The sequence below is a fragment of the Arvicanthis niloticus genome, chromosome 22 (assembly GCF_011762505.2).
Source record: "Arvicanthis niloticus isolate mArvNil1 chromosome 22, mArvNil1.pat.X, whole genome shotgun sequence".
Lineage (NCBI taxonomy): Eukaryota > Metazoa > Chordata > Mammalia > Rodentia > Muridae > Arvicanthis > Arvicanthis niloticus.
Genome location: NC_133429.1, coordinates 14,791,355 through 14,817,429, shown reverse-complemented (window position 1 = coordinate 14,817,429; position 26,075 = coordinate 14,791,355). Strand labels below are relative to the sequence as shown.

Below are 26,075 nucleotides of genomic sequence, written 5' to 3'. Positions count from 1 at the left end.
AGCCTGGGTTCTTTGGAGATTTTCATGGGACCCCCTCGGCCAACAGTTTAATTGAATGCAACCCAGTCCTGCTACTGGAAGCCTGGTTTGGTGACAAGAGATGGCCAGTTGAGATTCCATATCCCCCATTATTGGGAGACCTCATTAGGATCACCTCCATATATTTTAGGAAGTTTCCATTGTACTAGGTTTCCATTCACCCCGAAAATGCCCCTCGAGTCCAGCTGCCTCCTTCCACATTCTTTCCCTCTACTGTATCATCTTCCCTCCTCGCTCTGATGTGACAGCTGGGCTGTAGTGGAGACACACTGCCCAGGATGTCATGTGTTTTTTACCCCAACATATTTTTATTATTTATTTGAGATTTTCATACAATGCCCCTGATCACACTTGCTTCCTATTTTTCCCAAGACCCCCCACTTTTGTACCCCATCCTCAAAAAAAAAAGCCAAAAACCAAAGGAAACAAACAATTACAGCCAAAAAAAAAAAAAAAAAAAAAAGCTTTTGTTTGGGGTTGTCTTTTTTGTATTATTATTTTTATTTTTATTTTTAAATGTCATGGTTTTTATTTATTTTTTTCCCATTTTTTATTGGATATTTTATTTACACTTCAGATGCCATCCCCTTTCCCCATTCGCCCCTTTTATTATTATTTTTAATCATAATTTTAATTTAATTTTTGAATTATATTTTTGTTTTTGTCTTTTTGAGATAGGTTTTCTTCCATGTAGTCCTTGCTGTCCTGGAATTCACCCAGACCAGGCTGGCCTTAAACTCACAGAGATCTGCCTGCCTCTCCCTCCCAAGTACTGAAATTAAAGGCTTGTGCCATAACTGCCTGGCATTATGTTTTTTTTTTTTTTTTTTAAATGAATCTCAAATGTCTATTTGTTGTTGGTTTTTGTTTTCTTTCTGTGTTGGGAATTGAACCTAGGGCCTTATGCATACTGAGCTATGTTCTCAGATCTTTAAATAGCTGATTTATTTACTTACTCATTTAAAATTATTACATTTTATTAATTTATATTTTATGTATGTGAGCATGTGTCTAAATGTGTGTGGGCTTGTGTCTGCCTCAGTACATGTGTGGAAGTCAGAGGAAAACTTGAGAGAGTTGGCTCTCAGGTGAGTTCTGGGGGGTTGAACTCAGGTCAGTGGCAGGTAGGGGCCTTGACCGACTATGCCATTGGACCTGATTATCTTTTTGATCGATGTGACGAGATACCTGATGAGAACGGAGGACAGGTTTGCTTTGGCTTACCCGTGGAGGGTGCAGTCTGTCCTGGTAGGAAAAGCGTAGCTGGCGGAAGTGTGAGGTCCAGAGCAGAGAGCTGAGGGACGATGCTCTACTCATTTCTCTTCAGTGAGGCATCCCAGACAACGGGGTGACTCGTCTTCACGGTGGACATTCCCAACTCATTATGGATCTCTGGAAATGCCTTTGTAGAAAACTCAGAGGGTTATCTGCCAGGGGGATGTGACAACTTTCACCTTAATTACTTTGTAAATTCAAATGTTCAATGTATTTCAATTTATTACTGCAGGCTGGAGAGGTTCAACAACTACCCAAGTTCGGTTCCCAGCACCCATGTGAGACAGCTCACAGCTGTCTGTAACTCCAGCTCCAAGGATCTAATACACTCTCAGGCCTGCACAGGCACCCAGCCTGTAAATAAGTTAAAAAAAAAAATATTAGGGAGCAAAGTAGTAGCAAACACAAAATGGCATTTATTCCAAAATATCAGACCCGTCAGTCTATTCACATAGCAATTAAAATAAAAAATTACCTCTAATTTACATAATATCAAACTAATCTGAAATATGTGTTATTTCATCTTTAATGTCCTTAATCGCTGCTTGGACTATTGTTAAATTAGATATTTTTTCCTTTAAAACAGCAATTTCTTTCTCTCTTTGCATTAAGTCAGAACCTAGTCTTCCAATGCGTAGTGTTAGGTCATTTACCAGTGGCTCCAAACGTGAAAAATCCTTCTTCAGATTATACACCTTTGGCTTCAGATCGTTTGCAAAACTCACTGCCTTCAGAACTTTAGCCCTCTCACTTTCCAAGCTTAGAAACCTATCTGTGTGCTCGTCGAAGTCGCCCTGGAGCTCGGCCAGCCTCTTGGTGACCGAGTCAATTCTTTTTGCATTTTCGCTTGCGGTCTTTCGGAGTGCCGATGTTCGGTCGATGCTGCTCGAGAGGAGATCACCTATGTTTTCTACTGTAGCTGTTTCTACTTTCTTGACTTTATCTTCCAGTGCTTGCACGGCATCTGTTAATGATTCGACTTCCGTTACTAAACCGGAAATCCGCCGCACATCTGTTTTCACGCTTGTAATCTTGAGGCCCATATCTTTGGCCATGGAAGTTGTACCTTGGTCTACTTTTATAATGTCTTCAGAAAGACTTGTTAATGTGTTATTCAATATACCCTGTTTCTCAGTTATCCTGTCAGACCATGTTTTCATCTCATGAATTTCTTCCTGCAGGAGCTTTAGATGATCCACGATTCGGAAAGTCTTCAGTTGTTCCAAGAGAGCTTCACATTTCTGATACTATGAGGAAATACAATACCACAGTAATTAAATTAGTCAAAACTTAACATTTAAAATTCACATTTCATGTGTTTTTCTCCCTTATGACTTTACTGCTCTTTGGGAAAGCATAAGGTAACATATAGTGTTGAAAGAGCAAATCTTGGGTTTTAAATCCCACGACTGAAGAAAAAAAATCATAAAAGAAATTAGAAAAGAAAATTAAAATCATGTAAGTATACTGATAATAAATAAGAAATCTGTGCAGGGGCTGGAGAGATGGCTCAGAGGTTAAGAGCATTGACTGCTCTTCCAGAAGTCCTGAGTTCAATTCCCAGCAACCACATGATGGCTCACAACCATCTGGAATGGGATCCAATGCCCTCTTCTGGTGTGTCTGAGGATAGCGACAGTGTACAGTCACATATATAAAATAAATAAATCTTAAAAAAAAAAAAAAGAAACCTACCCAGGACATTTCATAAAACATTATTGGAAATATTTCTTGATGGTTCTTATATCATTGGTCCCTTACATAGTAACAGAAGGAGATGAGGTGTGTTCTTTATAGCTAGAGAAGAGAAGAGATCTCTAAATTCTATTTGAGATATATATATATATATATATGTATATATATATATATATATCTCAAATATATATATATAAAGTCGAGTCTTGCTATGCAGTCCTGATTGGTGAAAAATGCCTGATTCGTTTAAAATAAGGATAGTTTTATTAAGATAGTGCAGGCTTTTTAATTTTAAAAAATGCTTTATTAAGATATAACTGGAAGGCAGCAGAGATGGCTCAGCAGTTACGAGTGCTGCTGCTCTTCCAGAGGGACCTGAGTCAAATTCTCAGCACCCATGTTAGGTAGCTCACAACCCTTGTCGTACTAGCTTCTGAGGATACCACACCATCTCCCAGCCTCCATAGGTACCAGCACAGACATAGCAGACACTCACTCAGGTAAACACACATACACATACATTTAAGACAATCTTTGTAAAAGATAAAGTTTCTCTAAGGAAAAATAGTCTTCTGTGTATGTGTGTGAGTGGTTTATTTGTCTGTGTGGGCATCAATGTGCGTCTCAGGTGTCTTCTACTATGTTTTTTTTTTTTTGTTTTGTTTTTTTTGTTTTTGTTTTTTCGAGACAAGGTTTCTCTGTGGAGCCCTGGCTGTCCTGGAACTCACTCTGTAGACCAGGCTGGCCTTGAACTCCGAAATCCACCTGCCTCTGCCTCCCAAGTGCTGGGATCAAAGGCGTGCGCCGCCACCGCCCTGCTTGTACTATGTTTTTAAAGAATTATTTTATATTTGTGAGTACACTGTAGCTGTCTTCAGACACTCCAGAAGAGGGCATCAGATCTCATTACAGATGGTTGTGAGCCATCATGTGGTTACTGGGAGTTGAACTCAGGACCTTTGGAAGAGCAGTTAGTGCTCTTAACCACTGAGCCATCTCTCCACCACCTGTGTCTTCTACTACTGCTCTTTATTTTCCTTCTCTCTTTTCTTTCCTTCTTTCTTTTTTCTTTCTTTCTTTTTTCTTTCTTCTTTCTTTCTCTCTTTCTCTCTTTCCCTCTCTCTTTCTCTCTTTCCTTTCTTTCTTTTAGAGACAGGGTCTCACCATCTACTCCTGGCCTGAACTGTCCTATGTAGATCAGACTGGCCATGAATTCACAGAGATCCATCTGCCTTTGCCTCTTGAGAGTTGGGATCAAAGGGTTGTCCCAACACACACCACCTTATTTTTCTTGGCCAAAGTCTCTCTATAAAAATTAAGCTCACCAACTGGCTGACTAGCTGGCCAGTGGGCTCTTGGGTTCATCCTGTCTCCATCAAGAGCTGGAATTATAGGTATGCACTCTATACCAATTTTTGAAAAACATTAAAAAATGTTAACATGTGTATATCCCTGTGTGAGTTTGTGTGTACTACACAGATCAGGAGCCCATGTTGGCTGGGGGAAGGCCTCAGATACCTTGGAAATGGAACTTCAGGCAGTCATGAGCCTCCATGTGGGTGATGAGAACCAACCTTGAGTTCTGTGCAAGAACAGTAAGGACTCTTACGCACTGTGCCATCTACACCCCTCTATACTCAAACTTCATGTGGGTAGAAGGCATCCAAACTCAGATTCTCAGCTTTACCTGCTGACCTCTCTCCCTGTTTTATTGTGAAGGTTTATTATGAACTTGGAAAATGGAAACTTAAAACAACATGCTCACACACTAGAAATGGTTAAGTCCTTTCCCCTTCACTCTCCTCCCTGCCCACCCCCCTCCCCCACTCTCCTTTTCTTCCTTGCTTCTCAGTGCTGGAGACCAACTTCAGGACCTTGCACATGACAGGCAGTCACTCTCCGGAGCTAGCTACATCCCTAGCTATCCCTTTAATTGTTGAATTGTATGTATGTATATGTATGTAGAGAGAAAGTCTCATACAGCCTATATATATATATATATATATATATATATATATATATATATATATATGCATGTATATATGTGTATGTAGAGACAGCCTCATGCAGCATGTATGTATGTATGCATGCATATGTATATGTTATATATATGTACATACATATATAATATATATGTATATTCATATATGTGTTATATGAATATATATATATATATTCATATATATAATATATTCATGCAGCCCAGGCCGGCCTTGAGTTCTCTATGTAGTTGATGGCCCTGAGTTTATGATCTTCTAGTTTACATTTCCTGAGTGTTAGATTACAGGCTTGTGACAAAAGGCCTGGTTTTATGCAGTGCTGGAGCTAGAACCCAGTGCTTCAGAAATGCTGGGCATTTCTACCAGCTGAGCCCTACCTCCAGCCCCTCCTGTAATTTTTAACAATTATTTTTAGTATTTTATGTGTACGGGTGTTTGCCCACGTGTGTGTCTATGCACTAGTTGCATGTCTGGTGCTTGAGGAGGTAAGAAGAGGGTGCTGGCTGGGTGGTGGTGGCGCACTTGGGAGGCACTTGGAATCCCAGCACTTGGGAGGCAGAGGCAGGTGGATTTCTGAGTTCGAGGCCAGCCTGGTCTACAGAGTGAGTTCCAGGACAGCCAGGGCTACACAGAGAAACCCTGTCTCGAAAAAACAAAAAAAACAAAAAACAAACAAACAAACAAAAAGAGGGTGCTGAATCCCTGTAGAGCTGGAGTTATAGTTGTGAGCTGCCATGTGGGCGCTGGGAATCAGATCCAGGTCCTCTGGAAGAGCAGCCAGTGCTCTCATCCTCAGCCATCTCTCCAGCACTGTCCCCGGAACTTTTAATGTGTCCCTATCTACAAGCACAGAACCACATTTTCAGAGAACAATCTGTGGGCCTATCAGCTCCTCAGAAACTTCGTTGGGGGATCTCACGCTGTAGCTCAGCCTGGCTTGGAGCTCACTGTGTAGCCCAAGTTACCCTTGGACTCATGATTTCCTTTCCTCAGTTTCTCAAATGTGACGATTCTCCTCCAACATTTACCCATTCCTTATGTCAAACCCCAAAGAATTTTTGAGCACAGTTAGCAGATTCACAGAACTTACAGTTAAGCTTATTTGCGATATAAGAATACATGTAGCTGAATTATATATAGCCTTCTTGATTCTCAAGAAAGCTACTGACAAGAGTCACAGACAAGTTCTACTGACAGATTTCTGATGCCCGAGGCTGAGCAGTAGCAGTCTGTGGGGCAGGTGGCAGATGGGTGGCCCTCAGCCTCTGGAGTGGGACAGGTCTAGTAGTGACTGCAAAATTGAATTTAAAATCTTACAACTTTTATGTGTATGGGTGTTTTGCCTACATGTATGTTTCCATGTGTGTGCCTTGATGCCTGTGGAGGAAACTGGAGTGATGGATGATTGTGAGTCACCATGTGGGTGCTGGGAACCGAACTCAGACTCTCTTTGATAATAATAAGTGCTCTTAACTGCAGGGCGACTCTCCAGCTCCTGATGTAACTATCGCTATAAATACATTTTAAAACTTCACACCCAAAAGCTTAAAAAGAATTAAGTGCTTATTTTGTGAAACTTTAAAAATTGTTTTATATATATATATATATTTACATTTACATATATTTACGTGTGTGCATTTGTATCTGTGTGTGGGTTTGTGCATGTGAGTCCGGTTGCCTGTGGAGAACGAAAGAGGGGCACTGAGTCCCCTAGAGCTGGGGTTACAGGTGTTTGTGAACAGCCTTGAGTGGATACTGGGAACTGACTCTGGCTCTCTGCAGCAGCAGCGTGCACTCTTAACCGCGAGCTATCTCTTTAGCCTCTCACTTTGCAAAACTTTTGTTAGTGTCCTGCCAAGTGGACCAGCTTGGCCATGAACCTGGACTCTTTCTGCTACAACCAGGAATTATAGACATGTACCACCATGCCTGGCTGTAAACCTGCTTTGTGTGTGCTGACATTTTTTAAATAAATGGACAGTACTCTCTATAAGTTAACTGATATAAAATTTATTACCAATTACAGAGATACAAAAGTGTGGATTATAATACTGGTAATTTGCCATAAAGCACAACAAAATGAAGCCCCGTGCCTTATACACCTGTGTCCCCCGTTGCTTGAAATGCAATGTGGGGGAAGACAGTGACTCAAGACTAACCTGGGCTACATCTCAAGACTCTGTCTCAAAATCAATACAAAAAGCTCCAAAACAAAGAGAGAAAGAAACAAAGGAAAATTCGTTAAATGTATCTAGATCTCTACAATGGCGATTTTGCTAAATAGAAAATTAAATATACATTTATTTTATGCATATGAATGTTTTGCCTGTATATATGTCTGTGCACCATATGCATGTCATGCATGGTACCTGCGGGAATCAAAAGACTGTGCTGGATCTCCTGGAAGCTGAGTTACAGATGGTTGTGAGCCATCATGTGGGTGTTGGGAATCAAACTCAAGTCCTCTGCAAGAACAACCAGTGCTCTTACCACTGAGCCATCTCTTCAGCCGCAGAGCAAATTTCTTAGCAAGGGAATACACAGAGACACATATTCAATAGTTTTCTCATGTCTCTGTTTTCCAGGGCTGGTATTACAGGCAGGTGATGCTAGACCCAGCTTTTTATGTCAGTGCCTGGTATCAAACCCAGGTCTTTGTGCTTACGCAGCAATCTCCTCATTTATTAAGCTATCTCTTAGCCCTATATTCTTTTTTGGAGACACAGTTTCACTATGTAAACTAGGGTGACCTTGAACTTAAGAGATCCAACTGCCTCTGCTTCTGGAGTGCTGGTACTAAAGGCATGTGCCACCACGCCTAGCTTCAGCCCTACTTTAAAAAAAATTAATATGTGAATCAAATTTAGTTTCATACATTGGAGAGTCTAAAAAATGACACAAATATGTCATTATTGTCGCAATTGATTGCTATGTTGTTTTTTCTTTAAAATAGGCACAGGCTTATCAACATGTTTTTATTTTAAGTATCTATTAATCGTATTCAGTAAACTCTAGTGTCACACAGTTCCAACTTTAGAAACAGAAGTCCAGGTACACAAAAATACTCCATACACTCCTACTTCAAAACACATCCAGTTAACAGAAAAGGCTATTAATGAGGACACAATAAGAACACATTTACTCACATTTGAAATCTCTCATAAGTATCTGTAACACAGTTTAGAACCTTTGCAAAACGGAAAATACTTTTCAGTTTTCATAGTTTTCATAATGTGGCATTACCTCACAGGAGAGCCCCTTGGTTCTCCTGCAGGAAGGTTACCTTTTATTTTACATACATTTCCTATGAACTTGGTTGTCTGAATTAAAAAAAAAAAAAAAAAAAAAAAAAAAAAAAGGCTCCAAAAACCTGGGAGAGGGAGGCATGTTACCAACTGCCTGCCGTAGCAGGTGACAGACAATTTGTGAGAAACAGTCAGAGCTTAGAAAACGAGGGTCACGGTGAAATGGTAAAAAGGTTTTAATGTTTGCTATAGATTATCTATCTGTCTCTCTATCTCCATAGTAGATAGATAGCTACAAAAATACAATTCATAATTATATCTATTAATTATTGGAAAGACATGTAAATATTAAATATACTGCCTAAAAAGTAGAGCAATATATATTTTAGAAGTATTTCTATGAAAATAGTTGAGTAAGTTTTAGAGCTTAAGAAGATAAAAGTTTGAGTAGATTCATACTCCATCTGGTGCATACTCCTCTCATTCTCAGGTTAAGTGAGGCAGAACGTAACAACTAAGAAATGTAGGCCTGATTCCCGCTTAGTAGTATAGCCCATTAGAAGATGTACAGTAAATTTAATAATCGTCAGTTCCCTTATTTTCTAGGTTATATTCTCCCAAAGTCCCCTTTTCTTGTGGACTTGAATATGCCATGAAATCATGAACTTTTCCTTTTAGAACAACCAGTTCATTTTGCATCTTTAATAAGCTATTGTCATACTGAATCCCCTCAAGGGTTTTCTGCATCTCCATGATTTCAGATACTGCCCTCAGCATATCGTCTTCCATGTTGAACGTCTGCATCGTCAGCTCTTCCATCTTCCTTTCTGTTCCTATCAGATCCTGAGAGACCCTGAGAACAGAGTGGACAGCATTTTCTATAGTTGGCAAGTGTGCCTTGCACTCTTCTACTTTGGGTTCGTAGCTGGAAAGTTTATTGGTCAGATCTTCATCTCTGGCGAGGAGCATGTGCTGGTCTTTTTCTAGCTTCTCAACTGCTTTTGTATCAGAACTAAGCTGTGCCTCTATCCGTAGAAGATCTTCCTCTTCTTGCCTGCTCACTGTTCTGATGTTTCGTAGTGTGCTGTCTTCCAAATCTTTTAGATGTTCAGCGAGCACTTTTATCTCCTGCTCAGCTGAGTTAATCTTCAGGGTAACTTCAGAATGTGTATTCTTTGCTTCTGATTTGAAAACGGCTGTATCATCGCTCATTTCTGCCAGTGTTCTCTTCCAGAAATCTGTAATGTTCTGGAATTTCTCATTAAGGTCTTGCATCTTTTGTGTGAGCATCTCTTCACTATTCTCAATGTCACGTATGGATCTTTGGAGGCCAGATACTTCCTGTTCAAACTGGGTCATCAAGGACATGGATGACATAGCTTCCTGCAGGATATTTTCAGTAGACTCAAGCTGTATTTATAACACAAAACAATCCCTGAGCTACTTAATCATTTTTTATATTAGAGAGACATACTTTAGCAGTCAGGAGCATAACATATAGAAGGTTCAAATTCTGAAGTTGCCTAAAATATCTAAGCAATCTGAATCCCATTAACAGAAACATTTATTATTAATAGTTTAAACAAATTTAATAGAGCAGCCTTATGTTAGAAAAATGTACACCTGAACTCACAATCCTAGTTACTTAACATATCTTTTTTATGTCTTTAACATATGAGGGCATAGTCAAAAGAAACGATGTTAAATTTTTTGAAGTATATTGTAGTTCTGTTTTTTCCAAAACATTGAAAGTAACTAGATGCCATTTTTATGGCTATTTGGCTTGTAGGAAATTATAACAATGTAGACTTTGCTACCTCCTCTAAATCCTAGGACTTTGTAAGTTTCTGGCTGAATCTTCATCATTAGTTTTTTCTAACCTCTTGCAGAGAAAGAACTAAAATTTGATTGTAAAAAAGGCAAAAATGAATTTTTATAAAAATAGCTGAAACATGTGACATCAAATGGCAAAGTGTTTATGTGTAAATCAGGATAAGCTCCTAGGACCTTTTGGAACAGGCCTGGGATATTTGGAAGGTTATGCCATGGACTTAGCTGGTTTCTATCCTCACATGCATGAATGCTTTAGAGAAAACTTAGAAATGATTAATAAGCCACGAAGTGTTTGCAGCACTGTCCTGTGACAGGACACTGAACATGACACAGGTCTGCCCTTCAGTGGTTTACATAGGGAGCAAAGCAGTTTGCATGCATTCGAACAAAGGAGACACATGGAAGCACTTAGTGGAGTCCTGACCCAGACTTCAGTGACCAAGCAAATTCCTCAGAAGCACTACCTGATAATCACGTCCTCTCTAAACCCCCTTACCCACTACTTACCAGATTAAGGCTTTGAAAACTGCTAAGCACGACATGCGACACCACTAAAAACCCTCAGATGATTCCTGACACTTGTGAGGCCAGGCCACAGCCTTAGCCTCAACCGTCAGGACACCCTGCAGTACCTGTTATATTATTAGTTGCCTTGAGTAGTTCCTTGAGTGTTCGATTTTTTTTTTTTTTTTTTTTTTTGCCAGACCTTGTACAAGATGCTAGTTATAAAATATCAATTTGGGGCTGGAGACAGGTGGCTCAGGAACCGCCACTGACTGTTCTAGAGGTTCTTAGTTCAATTCCCAGGAACCACATGGTGGTTCACAACCATCCGTAATGGGATCTGATGCCCCTTTCTGGCATGTCTGAAGACAGCTACAGTTTACTCACATATACATATATAAAACAAATAAATAAATATTTAAAAAAAATATCAATTTGGTGGAGCAGACAATGCTTCGGCTCTCGTGTATCAGACACTCGGGACCTGATGAGAGCTGCTGCTCATCCTCGGTGAGCTAGCTTCATTTCTAGGTGTTACAGAAATAGAGGAGATGCAGTGTTTGTTCTAAAGGGGAGTGTGGGAGACAACAAATTAGGAACTGGTGACATTATATGATGACAGACTCAACACAAGGCACAATGAAAGCTCAGAGAGAGAAGGCAGGAGAGTAAAGTGGGAAAGCCTAACGTGACTGAAATCTGCCTCAACAGAAGGATTAACTGACCAGGTGAAGAGCTGAAAGGTCCACATTCCTTCCAGTTTTATTGTGGTGGGTTTTGTCCCTACATATTAAGAGTCTCAGGAAAACCTTCCTTCCTTCCTTCCTTCCTTCCTTCCTTCCTTCCTTCCTTCCTTCCTTCCTTCCTTTCTTACTTTCTTTCTTTCTCTTTTTCTTTTTCTTTTTCTTTTTTTTTTTTGGTTTTTTGAGACAGGGGTTTCTCTGTGTAGCCCTGGCTGTCCTGGAACTTGCTCTGTAGACCAGGCTGACCTCGAACTCAGAAATCCACCTGCCTCTGCCTCCCAAGTGCTGGGATTAAAGGCGTGCGCCACCACTGCCCGGCTCGTTCTCTCTCTCTCTCTCTCTCTCTCTCTCTCTCTCTCTCTCTCTCTCTCTCTCTCTCCGTCCCTCCCTCCCTCCCTCCCTCTCTCCCTTCCTTCCTTTCTTCCTTCCTTCCTTCCTTCCTTAACATTTTTAGTTTTTAAATGTTCTGTGCATGAGTGTCCTGCCTCCATGAATGTATGTGTACCACATGTATGTAGTGCTACAGACATGAGAGCAAGGCTTGGGATGTCCTTGGGAACTGGAGTTATGGATGGAAGTGAACCACCATGTGGGTCCTAGGAACTGAACCTGCGTCCTCTGATAAGCAGCCAGTGTTCTTAACCACTGAGCTACCTCTCCAGCTCCTGGAACACACTTCTTGATGAACATGGACAGTATCTGACATGAAGGAGATACAAAAAAACTCCTGAGGGAATTCAGTATGACAACAGCTTTCTGGGACCATCTGAATGAAGGATCTCTGTAATAGGTGAAACAGTGTGCTATCCAGGGGTTAGATGACACGTACATAACAGAACTAGTTAATAAAAGAAGACCACTCTGAAATGTCTAAAAGCCACTTTAATACATGCATATATCCACACCACAGTTAGAAGTTCATTTAAACACAAGTTCTGAGAAACACTTGTAACTAGTAATAGTGTTAGGTTTCCTTGACTGGATGGAGCTGAGTACATCCATCTTAGCAACAAGAGCTTATACCCACTAAGCCATCTGGCTGGTCCCATGTTGTAACTTTATATCTAAAGATCAAACACACCTTTGTTGTTTTGTTTAGCCCTGGCTGGTCTGGAACTTGCTGTGTAGGCCAGGCCATCATTGAACTCACAGAGATTTGCCTGCCTCAGTCTACAGAGTGCTGGGATTAAAGGTGTGTACTATCAAGCCCAGATGAAGCAACAACCATCCTTTCAACACTTCCCAGGAACTAACTTGGATCACAGGGAAAATGCCAAGAAGGAGAGAGTCTGCTCAGGAGTTAAAATAGTGATAGTTTGAAGGCAGAAGAAGGACACTTTGACATGAAGTAGGAGAATGGTAGTACTGGAGAGGGGAGCACCTCCCCTAAATAAGTGAATTAATACATTACCTTGTTGGAAATGGAACTGATTTTACTCTGGAGTCCTTGAAACTCGCTGCTCTCTGTTTGCAGCAACCGGTATTGTTTTTCTACCTTCGCAAACTCTTCTGATTGTTGAAATACAAGCCTGAAAAGAAAAAAAAATAATGACTATCACTCACGCCTGGTGAGAAGAATACGTGTTCCCCGGATAGCTGCTGCAGTATTAGTCAGATGACTCCACCACCCAGGCGGCCTGCTGTATGGGAGGAGGCCACATTAACTCATTGCAAAGGTGAGTCAACAGCGCCTCCCTTCAGAGCTCATGGCTCAGGGAGCGAGGCAGAGGAACATCTCTAAGAGATGGAAGAAAAATAAATGTTTTGGAAGACTCCAGGGTTGAACTCTTTGGAATAAAAACTTGGATCTCTTCAGAGGTTATAGGTTAGTAGTTCAATACCCAACACTACCAAGCTATCACCCCCCCACACTATTGTCCAGACTATGGTGTGCATACCTGTAATTGTATTATGCAGGGAGGTAGAGGCAGGAGGACTAGAGGTTCTAGGTCATGCCGTCCTCTATTATTACACAGTGAGTCGAAGGCTTAAAGGCCAACTGGAGCTACATGAGACTTTGTCTCAAAAAGAAGTTAGGAAGAGACAGAAATACAGAAGAGAGCCATTGTCAAAGTAATAGAATACGTATGCAAAGCAGGGTGTGGCAACTCTATTTGCCTATACGCAACAGTATACTCGTAGGTACAGTGTAGATGTCATTCTGAAATGAGGGCTTAGGGGAAGGGAGATGACTCAGTTGATAACGAGCTAGCCATGGAAGCATGAGGACCCCACTCTGCTCCCTAGCACCCACATAAAAAGCTAGGCTTGGTGGTACACTTATTATCCTAGAACTGGGGAGGTAGAGACACGAGGATTTCTAGGCTAGTTGATCAGTCAGCCTAATCTAATGAGACAGACCCAGATCTTAGTGGGAGACCCTCAAAAACAAGACTGCTGGCTCCTGAGGAATGATGACAGAGGTTGACCTCTGGTTTCTATACGCATGCACCCACATGCACACTCACACAGCCACACAACAAAGTAAGGTTAGTGCCGAGGGTATGTATGGCTCAGTGGTAGGAAGGGTACTTACCTGACATGTCAAAGACCCCAGGTTTGATCCAACATATAAGCAAACAAAATTGGAGTGCTCTCTTCATCTGGCAAATAGTAAAAGGTAGAAGAAAAAGAAGGAAAAAAAACCCCCAAACAACAAACAAAAACAAACAAACAAAAAAACAAAAGCAGGGGCTGGAGAGATGATGGCTCAGCAGTTAAGAACACTGACTGCTCTTCCAAAGGTCCTGAGTTCAATTCCCAGCAACCACATGGTGGCTCACAGACCATCTGTAATAGGATTTGATGCCCTCTTCTGGTGTGTCTGAAGACAGCTACAGTGTACTCATATACATACTAAATAAATAAATAAATAAATAAATAAATCTTAAAAAAAATCAAAAAACCAAAAACCAACTGTCCTTGGGCTGAAGAGAGGATGGCTCAGTGGTTAAGAGTACTAGGCTGCTCTTCTAAAAGACACGAGTTTTACCTTAAGCATCCACATGGCAGCTCACAACAGTCTGTAACCCCAGTCCCAGGGGACCCAACGCCTTCTTCTTGCCTCCACTGGCACCAAGCACATGTGATGTATAGATACGTAGATAAAACACTCATATACATTAAAAAAAAAAAAAAACAAACCTATCCCAACCTTTAAGAATCTGATGCTTTATTGAATGAGTTAGCCAGACCCCTTATCCTAATTTTTGAGACAATAAACGAACATGTTTTTGGAGAAGATTTGAAATGACTAGGCACAGAAGAACTGCCTTAGGCTTAATGTCATATTAGTTATCTACTGTAAGTCAGTTCTCCAGGCTTCACGTGTTTTATGCATTGACTTATCAAAAAGCAACCCAGCAGAATCATGAGAAGTGCCTACGTCACAGGGTCTAGATTAGTGACTGCAAATCTTCCCTAATTATTGGACTTGATCACCAGACAGCTCTAACACATCCACGCCTGGGACCCCATTTACAGAGATTCTTATTTAATTAGTCATGGATATGGCTTGGGTATTGGATATTCTAACAGCTTCCCAGGAAATCTGACTATGCAGCCGAGCTGAGGTTCACTTGTTGATCATATTTGATAATCCTTTCCCTGGGAAGACAAAGGACTCCAAAGCTTCCTAGAGAGGTGAGAGGCCTCTCAAAGTGCAGCTGAGTTGTTTGAACTCACAGTGGTATCTCAAGGTTAACTACTTGTAGGACGGTAAAGCAGAAATGGATATTTTTGCCAAACAAATATTTACATTGCTGGATGAAATGAGTTTCCTTTGATGATGCACGCTGGTGTCTATCGTATGAGACACAAGTTATAAAATTAGTCGAGATCAACTCTTCTGTGTATTAATCTGGACTTTTAAACAAAACCCAAGTTAAAAAGTATTCTTTTCCTAATTTTAGGAATGATGGATGATGGTTAGACATTTTTTTCTTCCCCTCCATCTCTTTTAAACCCTTGTTGCTAGGAACAAATCTAGAACTTGGGTCATACTGGGGGAGTATTCCACTGCTGGGCTACATCCCCATAATTTTACTTGTTGTGTTATACATTTTAAGCTTTTCCCTCTTTTGTAGATTAGGCTTACTACCCATAAAAGTGAGTTAATTTCAATGACTAGTTTTATCATCTGCTGTTGCATGTGTTACTTCATGAATTTATTCTCATAAACTTATCCTACAGAGGAGCAAGTTTTCTCAGAGTAAAAACATTACTCTAGGAGACTTTGTTGATCCATGAAAAAAAAAAAATGCCTTCCTGAGCCTGGAGAGATGGCTCAAAGATGGAGTCCCTGCTGCTCTTCCAGAAGATCCAAGTTCAATTCCCAACAATGTTGTCCAGACTGATGTGCGCACACGCGCACGCGCACGCGCACACGCGCACACACACACACACACACACACACACACACACACAGAGAGAGAGAGAGAGAGAGAGAGACAGAGAGAGACAGAGACAGAGAGAGAGAGACAGAGAGACAGAGACAGAGACAGAGACAGAAAGACAGAAAGACAAGAGACAGAGAGCTTATTTGAGGCTTTTGATCTTAGTAGACATTTTAATGTTGTCTGAGCTGGATTTCTCTTCAAATGTAAGCATTAAGCAATGTCAGCTTAGTGGAAACACCTCTGATACTTTGTTGTTATTTTCCCCCCGTTTATCCTTTAGGTTAGCCTCTCACCAAAGTAAGAGTCACCCTTGCTACCAGTGGATATTACAGGCTCTGTACTAAAAGCAGCATGCCTCTCTAACTTAGTGGTAGAGATGAAAAAGAAAAAGAAGATGTGGTTTATACAGCACTGATGAGTTATAGTACATTTTATTTCTACCTGTATGCACTTCATAAATATTAATTTATTTGAAATTAAGGAAGAGAATGATACGTTTCCCAGAAGTCAAGAAAGTATGCCGAAGAGAGCTGCGTGAGCCCTGAAGAATCACGTTCTTGAGCTGGCATCAAGTTTGTGTCCAAGGTGCCTCATCCTGTTTAATGAATGAGAGGCATCTTTATTCATCTTCTGATTCTGACAGAAGCAATTTCCAGTCTTTTTGCTTAAAAAAGGCCTAAAATTAGAGTCAACTAAGGACAAATTCAGGGCTGGGGTGTTGGGGATCTCTAGTTTCAAAATCTTTAGAATTCATTACTTTTAAGATTTTATTTAAATTTATTTATTTTCATTTTATGCACATTGATGATTTGACTGCATGTATGTCTGTGTGAGGGTGTCGGATCCCCTGGTACAGGAGTTGCACACAGTTGTGAGCTGCCATATGGGTCCTGGGAATTGAACCGAGGTCCTCCGTAAGAGTAGCCAGTGTTCTTAACTGCTGAGCCGTCTCTCCAACTCCCTTATTTATTTTTTTTTAATGTTTGACTTTTACCTAAATGTATGTATACATATGTACAACACATGTGCCTGGTGCATGAGGAGGCCAGAAGTGGGGGTCAGAAGTTATAGATACTGTGAGCCATTTAGTGGGTACTCGGAACAGAACCTGTATTCTTTGCAAGGGCAGCAAGTGCTCATAAGTACTAAGCATTTACCTCCAGTTCTCTACTCCCAGACTTTTTGTTTGTTTGTTTGTTATTTCAAGATAGGGTCTCATATGTAGCCCTGGCTGTCCTGGAACTCACTATGTAGTCTAGGTTGGCCTCGAACTCCCAGAGATCTGCCGGCCTCCGCTTCTTCAGTGCTGGGATGAAAGGCATGGGCCAGTACCCCATGCTTCAGAAACTTGATCTTATTTTGAATTAACACTGAGGGGAGGCAACATATCACACAGGTTAAATACCTAGACTCCTTTGACTCTGCATTTACTAGCTGCATAACCAACCACCTTCGCCAGATTAGTTTTTTTTTTTTTCTTTCTTTTTTTTTTAAAAAGATTTTATTTATTTATTATATGTATGTATGTGAGTACACTGTTGCTGCCTTTAGACACACCAGAAGAGGGCATCAGATCCCATTACAGATGGTTGTGAGCCACCATGTGGTTGCTGGGAATTGAACTCAGGACCTCTGGAAGAGCAGTCAATGCTTTTAACCACTGAGCCATCTCTCCAGCCCTAGACAGTTTATTTTTGCTACTGTTTCTTATCTAGAAAGTAGGAATGATAATATCTCATGGGTTTTGGAGAAATAAAATAATCACATATTTATAAAAGCACATGAACAATGTGTAGAGTGTCTAGATTACTGAGGACCTTGGCGTCTTCTTTTTTTTTTCCCTTTCTGTCCTTTCTTCCTTCTTCTGTGGTCCTGAGGGTACTCAAGGACTTGCAAATGCTAGGCAAGTAAGTACTTCTGAGGGCACACAAGTCTTACGAATGTGAGGGAAGTAAGTGCTCCTTAGTTCTCTCTTTGGGTCCTTTTGTGCACTTTCCCGTCTCTTCTACACGCTTCTGGCTGTCTGTTCAAATGAGTAGGACTCCCTTCTGCTTGCACTTGTTCACAGCCATAGTCCTACCACTGAACACTAAGCTGAACTAGAGGGCTGATTTAGTAACAAACCAAGTAGGGGATAGATGTATAGACCCCTTGTGAGTCTCTATGGGGGCAGGACTTTGGGCTTTTTTCACTATCACATAGGTAAAGTCTTAAATGTGTTAGATGTGGGAGAAAGGGACCCACGAGGGATAGGCTTTCAGTGTGGACCCTCCATATGCATTCTCAGTCCCTCACAGGTACTGCGATCTACCCAGGCCTCAAGCAAGTTTAGGACCCCATGCTAGTGAATGGCACATAGTGCCACCTCTGAGGGGGTCTTACATGGCGGCAGACAGCTGACTGAGGACTTAAAGGATTTCTCTGCCTCTCTTTCAACTTAGTATTGGGAAAGGGAAAACAGTCACAGGAAGCGATTATTATGGTTCATTACAGGGTCACTATTAGGGTCAATTCCCATTTAACATCAATTCACACCATCTACAGTTACCTAATGTTCAAGGGAACACTGACTGGATCCTATTATTTCAAACCAGGGAAAGATTGGGTATGGTGGCCCATGTGTGCAATCCCAGTACTTGGAAGGAGAAGTAGGAGAATTGCCATGAGTTTGAGGCTAGACCCCCAGCTCGAAGAATAAAAACAAAAACGAGAAGGCCAGCCATGGTACACACCTTTACTCCCAGCACCTGGAGGCCTACGTGTGAGTCCCAGGCCAGCCAGAGCTATCTAGTGAGACCTCATCTCTACAAAAAACAAAACTCTTGAATCACTCAACAAAAACCATTTTTTAAATGTTTAAACCAGTGTTTAAAGTATAATGCCATATCTTATATGAAACTCTACTAACACTAGTAACAAAAAACCCCTAGAAACAGAGTTAGCTAAGATATTAAAAGGTTTATAAAGTTAAACTGGATGAGAGAAAAAGCCCTGAATTAATTCCTTGTTAAAAGAGCTTTGGAGGAGCTGGGAAGAAAATGCTTGCCCCTCAAGCAAGTGGACCTGAGGTCTTATCTTAACACACATATAAAAGCCATGCTACTATTATGGATCATAATATAAATATCTGCTCTGCAGGATATCTGATATGTGACCCCTTGTAGGGGTCGCAATCCACAGGGTAAGAAACACTGCCCTAGAGAGAACCAAAAATAACTCAGTAATATTCTTTCCCAATACAAAATGTACCATGTCCCCATTTACCTAAAGAAGGCCATGCATTTTAAGGTATGAGTTGTTTATTTAAGACAGCATCTCCAACACATTTAGATCAAAATTAATATATTCCTTGATTGCTAACACCATCATTAAAGAAAGTTCTTTTTAAAGAGAACAATGATCCATATTTCAGTTTAACAAGTTTTTATTAACTTAAAACAAAACCCAGCACTCAAGCAGGGTATGGTGGCAAATGCCTAGCACTTGGGAGGTGGAGGCAGGAGGATCAGGGGTTCAATGTCATCTTCAGCTACATAGTGAGTTCTAATCCAACCTAGGTTACCTAAGAGCCTGTCTCAAAAACCCAAACCAACCATTCAACCATAAACCCTCCAAGACCGAAGGATTCAGGGTGTCACCAACAAACTAAAATGGAAACATACCAGCATCAAAAATACTCTAGCCTGGAGGATATCCAGAGTCTCTTCTGAATTCTATTTGTAGCTCTCTTATTCCACATTACACTAATATAAATAAATAATAAATAAACTATAAATGTTGAACGGGGTGGTGGTGCCCCCACTACTGCAAATAAAGTGTAAAAATATGTGTATATTGCTAGGTTATATATAGCTGGGTTGTGATGGCACATGCCTTTAACACCAGCCCTAGGGAAGTGGAGGCAGGCAGATTTCTGAATTCAAGGCCAGCCTGGTCTACAAAGTGAGTTCCAGGACAGCCAGGACTACACAGAGAAACCCTGTATCAAAAAACCAAAACAACAACAATAACAGAACACTACGAATGTTTAGTCTTAAGGGGAAACATATTCTTTACAGTGTTAGATACAGTTCAACTTGTAATTTAGGAATAAGACTACATAGTCTTTTAGTCAGCTGTTAAGAACATGCATGTCTGGTGTGTTACAACCATTGGTAACTCCAGCTTCTCAGATCTGACACTCTCTTGTGGGATTCTTGCGCACCTGCACACACGTGCACAAATACACTGACACACTCATACACATAAACAAAACTAAATCTTAAAAAAGGACCGTAGTTTTCACGTAGGCACACTTAGGAGAAAGCCTCATTAGCATTTGTTGCTCAGCAACAACGAACTCTTTTATTAGGCAGCAGACATTTTACTCGTGCATTTTTTGGGGGAGGGTGGAGCAAACTCATCCGCAAAGCTGCAGAGCGGACGGACGGGAAGTAGCGGTTTTTAGTTATGTGCAAACTTGTGACGTGCAGGAGATGCTTTATCAAGTGTGGGCCGAGTCCTGGGTGACATGTTCCCAGACTTTAGCGGGTAGCGACAGGAGCATGCTACCAGAACAGAGTTAAATGAACGTATTCAAGCGAGAGTGGGTTGGCTCGAGGTGCTAGGCGCCCACGCGAGGCCCGACCCACGGCTTGCAGCATCGTGCACTTACCAGGCCAGGCCCAGGCTCGTCGCCAGGGACAGCAGGCTGAGCCCAGTGCGGGGGTCTGCCCAGCCCGAGCCTCCCCGCGCCTCAGGGTTTTTCCTGCCATCACTCCGCTTCTCGGGCTCAGGGGCAGCCGCTTTCGGCCCCGGCTTCTTTCGGTTCTTCACTTCGGACATGTCTGGATTCCTGAAGATCTCGAAGCCAGGATGGCTTTAGAGGGGGACCGTGGGACGTGGCTGCAGCGCCGCTTCGGAAGGCCACGCCCTCTCAAGGCTGTGACCCGCCCCCAAGCTGCTCGCCCCGCCTCCGGGTTCCGCAACCAAACTGAGTCTGCGGGAAAACTCAAACTCGCGGGTGCGCGCAGGCTGCGGGGAGGAGCTGAGAGGGGGCGGGGCCGAGAGTGCCACGTCCAGTTGGGCGCGCGCCCGCGGCTTAGCTCCTCCCCACTACGCATGCGAGGACGCTCAACCTGGGCTTGCGGACGCGCGCCGGGCGGGGCGCGCGCGTACGCGCGCGGGAGCGGCGGCGGGCCCCGGGTGAGTGAATTTGCGTGCGCGGGCGCGCGCTGGGTGGACTGGGCGGGCCCAGTGGTGTTTGAGTGCTCCGCGGTCCTGAGGCAGAGATCTGGCCGTGCCCAGCGGAGCAGACGGCTTTCTGCACTCGCGCGAGGGTGTGAGAGGGGTGTGTGGGGGTCGGCAGCGAGGGGCGTGTGCGGTCAGCCACCGGCGACGATCTGAGACAGTCGCGGCAGCTTTCCGAGCGGCGTCCGCTTCCCGTCCGGGCAGCTCCCGCCGGAGGGGTGAAGCGGCGGCTGGAGTCGCCGTGCTTTTGTGTCCCGTGTCCGGGTGCCCTCCCCTGGTGCGGCCCGAGGCAAGCCCACAGAGGTGACCACCCCTCGACGTCGCTCGGAGATCCCGGGCATCACCCCCTGCGCCCCGAGCGGCCGATACCCAGGTGAGGCACCTGAGGTGTCAGGACCTGCCCGGGGCGCGGGGTCGCCGGAAGCCAAGTGGGAGCCCTCCTCGGGTTGCTTTCCATCGATTCTCATCTGTGACCCTACCCCGGCTGCTCTTCCCAGCACAACTCCGGTGCAAAGGCTTGGGTAAGTTTACAGCCTCGCTCACGCCCTCCCCAAACCCCTCTGGACAGGTTCTTTGCTAGTTCTGTTATAGCTCTCAGGGACTGAAAGATCAGAGGACCCGGGATGTTTGGTAATCATCCTCCTGCTCCTGTACCAGGAAGAGAATTTATCTAAGGAGGAAGTAGACCACTGTTACTGTTTTCCTGGACGGACTTAGCCTTTATTTTGTGGTCGGTATCTCGGATCAGTTTGACTTTCTGTTTTGATGTGGCCACCAAGAGGTGTGGCCCTGGAAATTTGCCCATAATATTCCAGTTTGTATAAAGTTTGATAAAAGTTGTTTAAAACTTATATATTTGAGTTCAGTAAGGCTAGAGAAAATTGGATCTCAGTTGTCAAAGAGTACTTGTTTTTTGCTTTATTATTGGATATAACCAACAATCCTTTCATATCTGTAAGCTGAGAAACTTTTAGGAGACTAAAAATGTTAGTCTTGTTTCTGATCATTTCTTTTTCTTTGATTTTTCTTCATTCTTCAGTTAGTTTCATTCCAGTCCTGGGTGCACAAACGGATGACTTATTTTTTTTTTTTCAAGTGCTCTATTTGATGACTTAAGAAAATTATTTTTTTGAAGTTGAATGATACTCGCCCTTCTAAGGTGCTCTGTATATTACTCTGTGCCTATCTCAGTTTTTGCATTTAGGACAGTCACCTTCTGATTACTTCTTTTGTTGTTTTTGTTTTGTTTTACTAGATTGTAAATTCAGGGATATGACTTAATTTTCTCTAGTATCAAGAAGGGCTCAGTATGTATGAGGGCTGAGATTATGGAGCACTAATGGTAGATTGTTTGTCCACCACACATAGTCAGGTAGTGGGCTCAATCCCCAGCACACACACACCCGCATACTGAAGGAATGATTAAGCCTATTTAAGACATTCACACTATACTACATTAGAGGGTGTTTTGTTAGTGCTTTTACAAGTTGCAAATATTCAAAACTGAACTTTTTACCCATGGAATAATTTTTGTTGTATTGTAGGGAAGTTGTTAGGAAATGAAAAAGTATCTTTCTGTAAAGCATACTATTCTTTGTTCGTTACCTTGGTCCAAGAAATGACATCAGAGGGAATTTCCTGTGGTTCTGGGAATATGTGCTGACTAATGAAGATCTGGGGCTGACATCCACTTTGAGAAGCCAGTATCAGTAATGGCACTTGGTTTCTACGTTGGATAAAAGAAACACCTTTTAAAGGACTTAAGTATTACAGTAACTTTTACAGAACCTCAGCCTAAGAAAAGGAAGAGTTTTTACTGTGAAAAAATTTACTGTAAAAAAAGTGTGTATTGGAAAAATGGCAAAACTTTATACAATTACAAAGGAAGAAAGCCAGAATCTTGGTTTCTTTTTTTTTTTTTTTCTTTTCTGTTTTTTCGAGACAGGGTTTCTCTGTGTAGTCCTGGCTGTCCTGGAACTCACTCTGTAGACCAGGCTGGCCTTGAACTCAGAAATCCGCCTGCCTCTGCCTCCCAAGTGCTGGGATTAAAGGTGTGCGCCACCACCGCCTGGCAGCCATAATCTTGTTATCAGTCTCCCAAACACTTTGATAAACAGAATCTTGAGCATCTTCTTAATACATTTATGTGACACAACGCATTGTGTGTTATTTGAGGCCTTATTTCTAATGTTTAGATTAGCAATGTCAGAAATATCTTTCCTTGTCAGCATGTGTTCTGCATTGAGATATGCACCATATGATTTTAAATGGCCGTGTAATGTTCCATTTTATATATAAACTCTATAATTAACGGATAATAAAAAAAAATCTTGGGGTTCCTCATCCTGTTGCTGGTCATGACAGATATCTTGGCGTTTTGCCTCTAGCTCATGCTCGACAGCCAGGAGAGAAAAAAACCTGAGGGACAATGGATGCAAAAGCCCGCAATTGTTTGCTTCAACATAGAGAAGCTCTGGAAAAGGACATCAAAACCTCCTACATCATGGATCACATGATCAGTAACGGCGTCTTAACTGTCGTAGAGGAAGAAAAGGTCAAAAGTCAGGTAACAGTCCCTGAGGTATTCTGTTTTAGTAAAAAAAAAAAAAAAGATTTTTATTAAAGTATGTGAATACACTGTAGCCGTGTACTTCAGACACACCAGAAGAGGGCATCAGATCCCATTACAGATGGTTGTGAGCCACCATGTGGTTGCTTGGAATTGAATTTACACCAGTCTCCACTAATTTGTGCTGCAAACACATTTGCTGGTATATTCTTACAATTACTCACATTTTTTTTTTCCCCCAGGCCACTCAATATCAACGAGCTGCTGCTTTAATTAAAATGATACTTAATAAAGACAACTGCGCCTACATTTCATTCTACAACGCCCTACTACATGAGGGCTACAAAGACCTCGCTGGGCTTCTGCATAGCGGTCTTCCTCTTGTGTCCTCTTCCAGTGGCAAGGACACAGACGGTGGAATAACTTCCTTTGGTTTGTATCCCTGAAACCTTGTGTCATGGTGCCCTGCTCATGACTACAGTGCTTGCAGCTCTGACTGTAGTTAAATTGCTGGCGAGTATATTTCAGTTCATGGACCAATGCATGTGCCAAAATATTTTAAGTTCAAGTTTAAATACTTACTTGAGTTCATGTTAATCCATTTTTTTTTTTCTTGCTCAGTGAGCTACTTACTGCTGAGGTAGTAGGGATGTGTACCCTAAATTTTAGAGCTAATAGGAGCTTTTATAGGGCCTTAATTATTTTTATTTGTGTGTTTATATAGAGTTTATAGAACAGGAAAATAGTTTTTAGAGATTTGTATTCTTTAAAAAAAAAAAAAACTTTAATTTTTTTTTGTCTGCATGTTTTCCTTGCGTGCATGCCTGCGCACCATGTGTGTACCCTGGTGTCCTCAGAGGCCAGAGGAGGGCATTGGATATTTTTTTTAAAAAAAATCTTTTATTTAATGTATGAGTCCTCTGCTGCATATACATCCACGGTACAGAAGAGGGCTTCTTTTTAGAGATGGTTGTGAGCCACCATGTGGTTGTTGGGAATTGAACTCCAGACCTCTACAAGAGCAGTTAGTGCTCTTAACCGCTGAGTCATCTGTCCAGCCCAAAGTTTTATTTTTTAAAACACATTTATTTATAGTGTGTGCTATGGTGCATATGTGGGGGTCAGAGGACAACTGGATTAGAACTCTGGTCCTCATACTTTGCAGCAAGTGCCTTTACCTGCTGAGCCACTTTATTGCCCCCTTCCCTTCCCTTCTTTCTTTTTATGGTTCTTGGGATCAAACCAATGACCTTGCACATGTTAAGCAAACTCAGGCACTGAACTGTACCCTTAGTCCTTCCCAGTATTCAACAAAGACAGGAGAGGCTAGAGGGTCAGGGAACAATAGTGTGTGGAAGGCAGGCACCACCATTGTGTGTGGCGATCTTGAAGAATATGTGCTTATTCTTGTTCTTTGTGTTCTGAGACAGTGGAAGGGTGAAGTTCATAAGCCGTCAGCCTTGCTTGCCTGGGTTTCATGGGAGGATTACTCTAAAGGCAGTCGCTTCAAGGTTTTCTTCATTCCTACTTGTTTTGGATTTCAGTAAGGACCGTGCTGTGTGAAGGTGGAGTACCACAGAGGCCAGTTGTTTTTGTTACTAGAAAGAAGCTGGTCAATGCGATTCAGCAGAAGCTCTGGAAATTGAATGGAGAGCCAGGGTGGGTCACCATATATGGAATGGCAGGCTGTGGCAAGTCTGTATTAGCTGCAGAAGCTGTTCGAGATCATTCGCTCTTAGAAGGTAAGTGCGATCACTGTCGCCTGGACTCTGCTTCTCGAGATGTTGGTTTTATTTGAACACTGTAGTCTTTTAGTTATTGTTGCTTTTAGGTATTCCTGTTGCTTCTGGTAATAAAGTACTACAAATTTAGTGACGGTAAACAGCATACAGCTTCTGTCTTGTTTTTTTGTTTTAAGATTTATTTATTTATTATATATACAATGTTCTGCCTGCGTGTACGCCTGCATACCATAAGAAGGTACCAGATCTTATTGTAGATGGTTGTGAGTCGCCACATGGTTGCTGGGAATTGAACTCAAGACCTCTGGAAGATCAGCCAGTGCTCTTAACCTCTGAGCCATCTCTCCAGACCAGTTTTTTTTTTTTTTTTTTTTTTTTTTTTTTGAGTTTAATTTTTACTGAATATTTTATTTATAATACAGATGACATCCCCTTTCTCCATTTCCCCTCCCTAGAAACCCCTATCCTATACCCCCTCTTCCTTTATGCTTTTATATCATTTTGATTGCATCATGTATTTAGGTCAGTTCTAGGTTGAGGGTCTAGCAATACAATAGACTCAAATAGTTCCTCAACTAATACAATAAACACAAATAGTCAAAGAAAAAGCAAGGCATTAAACTCAGTTACCTAAAAACTCTCATAATCACTGTTTCTAAAGGCTTATCAGGATGACCAAAGTATCTGAGCCTACTTCCCTTTCCTAGCCCAAGGTCATTTTCATGTCTGAAGCCTACTTTTTTCTTTTAGTCTAAAATTTAGATTCCTGTCTGAAATTACTTCTTTGTTCTGGCCTAATATTTG

At 41.8% G+C, this 26,075-nt stretch overlaps 2 protein-coding genes across 3 annotated transcripts in view; one reads left to right on the top strand and one right to left on the bottom strand.

Moving 5' to 3' along the window:
• Nucleotides 1–1,707: 1,707 nt before the first annotated feature.
• Nucleotides 1,708–20,705, bottom strand: Ikbip (IKBKB interacting protein). Of its 2 annotated transcripts, none has more exons than XM_076919970.1 (3): nt 20,386–20,693; nt 12,746–12,863; nt 1,708–2,561 (listed from the first exon to the last, which is right to left on the bottom strand). In XM_076919970.1, exons 1-3 carry the CDS (start codon nt 20,553–20,555, stop codon nt 1,812–1,814), a joined length of 1,038 nt encoding a protein of 345 aa, XP_076776085.1. In that variant the 5' UTR covers nt 20,556–20,693; the 3' UTR covers nt 1,708–1,811. The 2 variants fall into 2 exon arrangements, with proteins under 2 accessions (XP_076776085.1, XP_076776084.1); XM_076919969.1 differs by lacking the exon at nt 1,708–2,561 and adding an exon at nt 6,998–9,664 and having other exon boundaries at nt 20,386–20,705.
• Nucleotides 20,706–20,923: 218 nt separating this feature from the next.
• The window catches only part of Apaf1 (apoptotic peptidase activating factor 1), an 80,376-nt gene continuing 75,224 nt past the window's right edge, over nt 20,924–26,075 (top strand). Inside the window, exons 1-4 of the mRNA XM_076919968.1 lie at nt 20,924–21,481; nt 23,348–23,526; nt 23,772–23,961; nt 25,074–25,271. Of these exons, the coding sequence (XP_076776083.1) occupies nt 23,389–23,526; nt 23,772–23,961; nt 25,074–25,271 (526 nt within the window). The 5' untranslated portion in view covers nt 20,924–21,481; nt 23,348–23,388. The remainder of the gene's footprint in view (nt 21,482–23,347; nt 23,527–23,771; nt 23,962–25,073; nt 25,272–26,075) is intronic.

Coding starts and splice junctions, on each gene's coding strand:
- Ikbip (XM_076919969.1), bottom strand. CDS start 20,555: ATGTCCGAAGTGAAGAACCGAAAGAAGCCGGGGCCGAAAGCGGCTGCC. Junction 12,864..20,385: donor ACGAGCCTGGGCCTGGCCTG/GTAAGTGCACGA, acceptor TTTTCTTTTCAG/GCTTGTATTTCAACAATCAG. Junction 9,665..12,745: donor TCAGTTCCATTTCCAACAAG/GTAATGTATTAA, acceptor TTATAAATACAG/CTTGAGTCTACTGAAAATAT.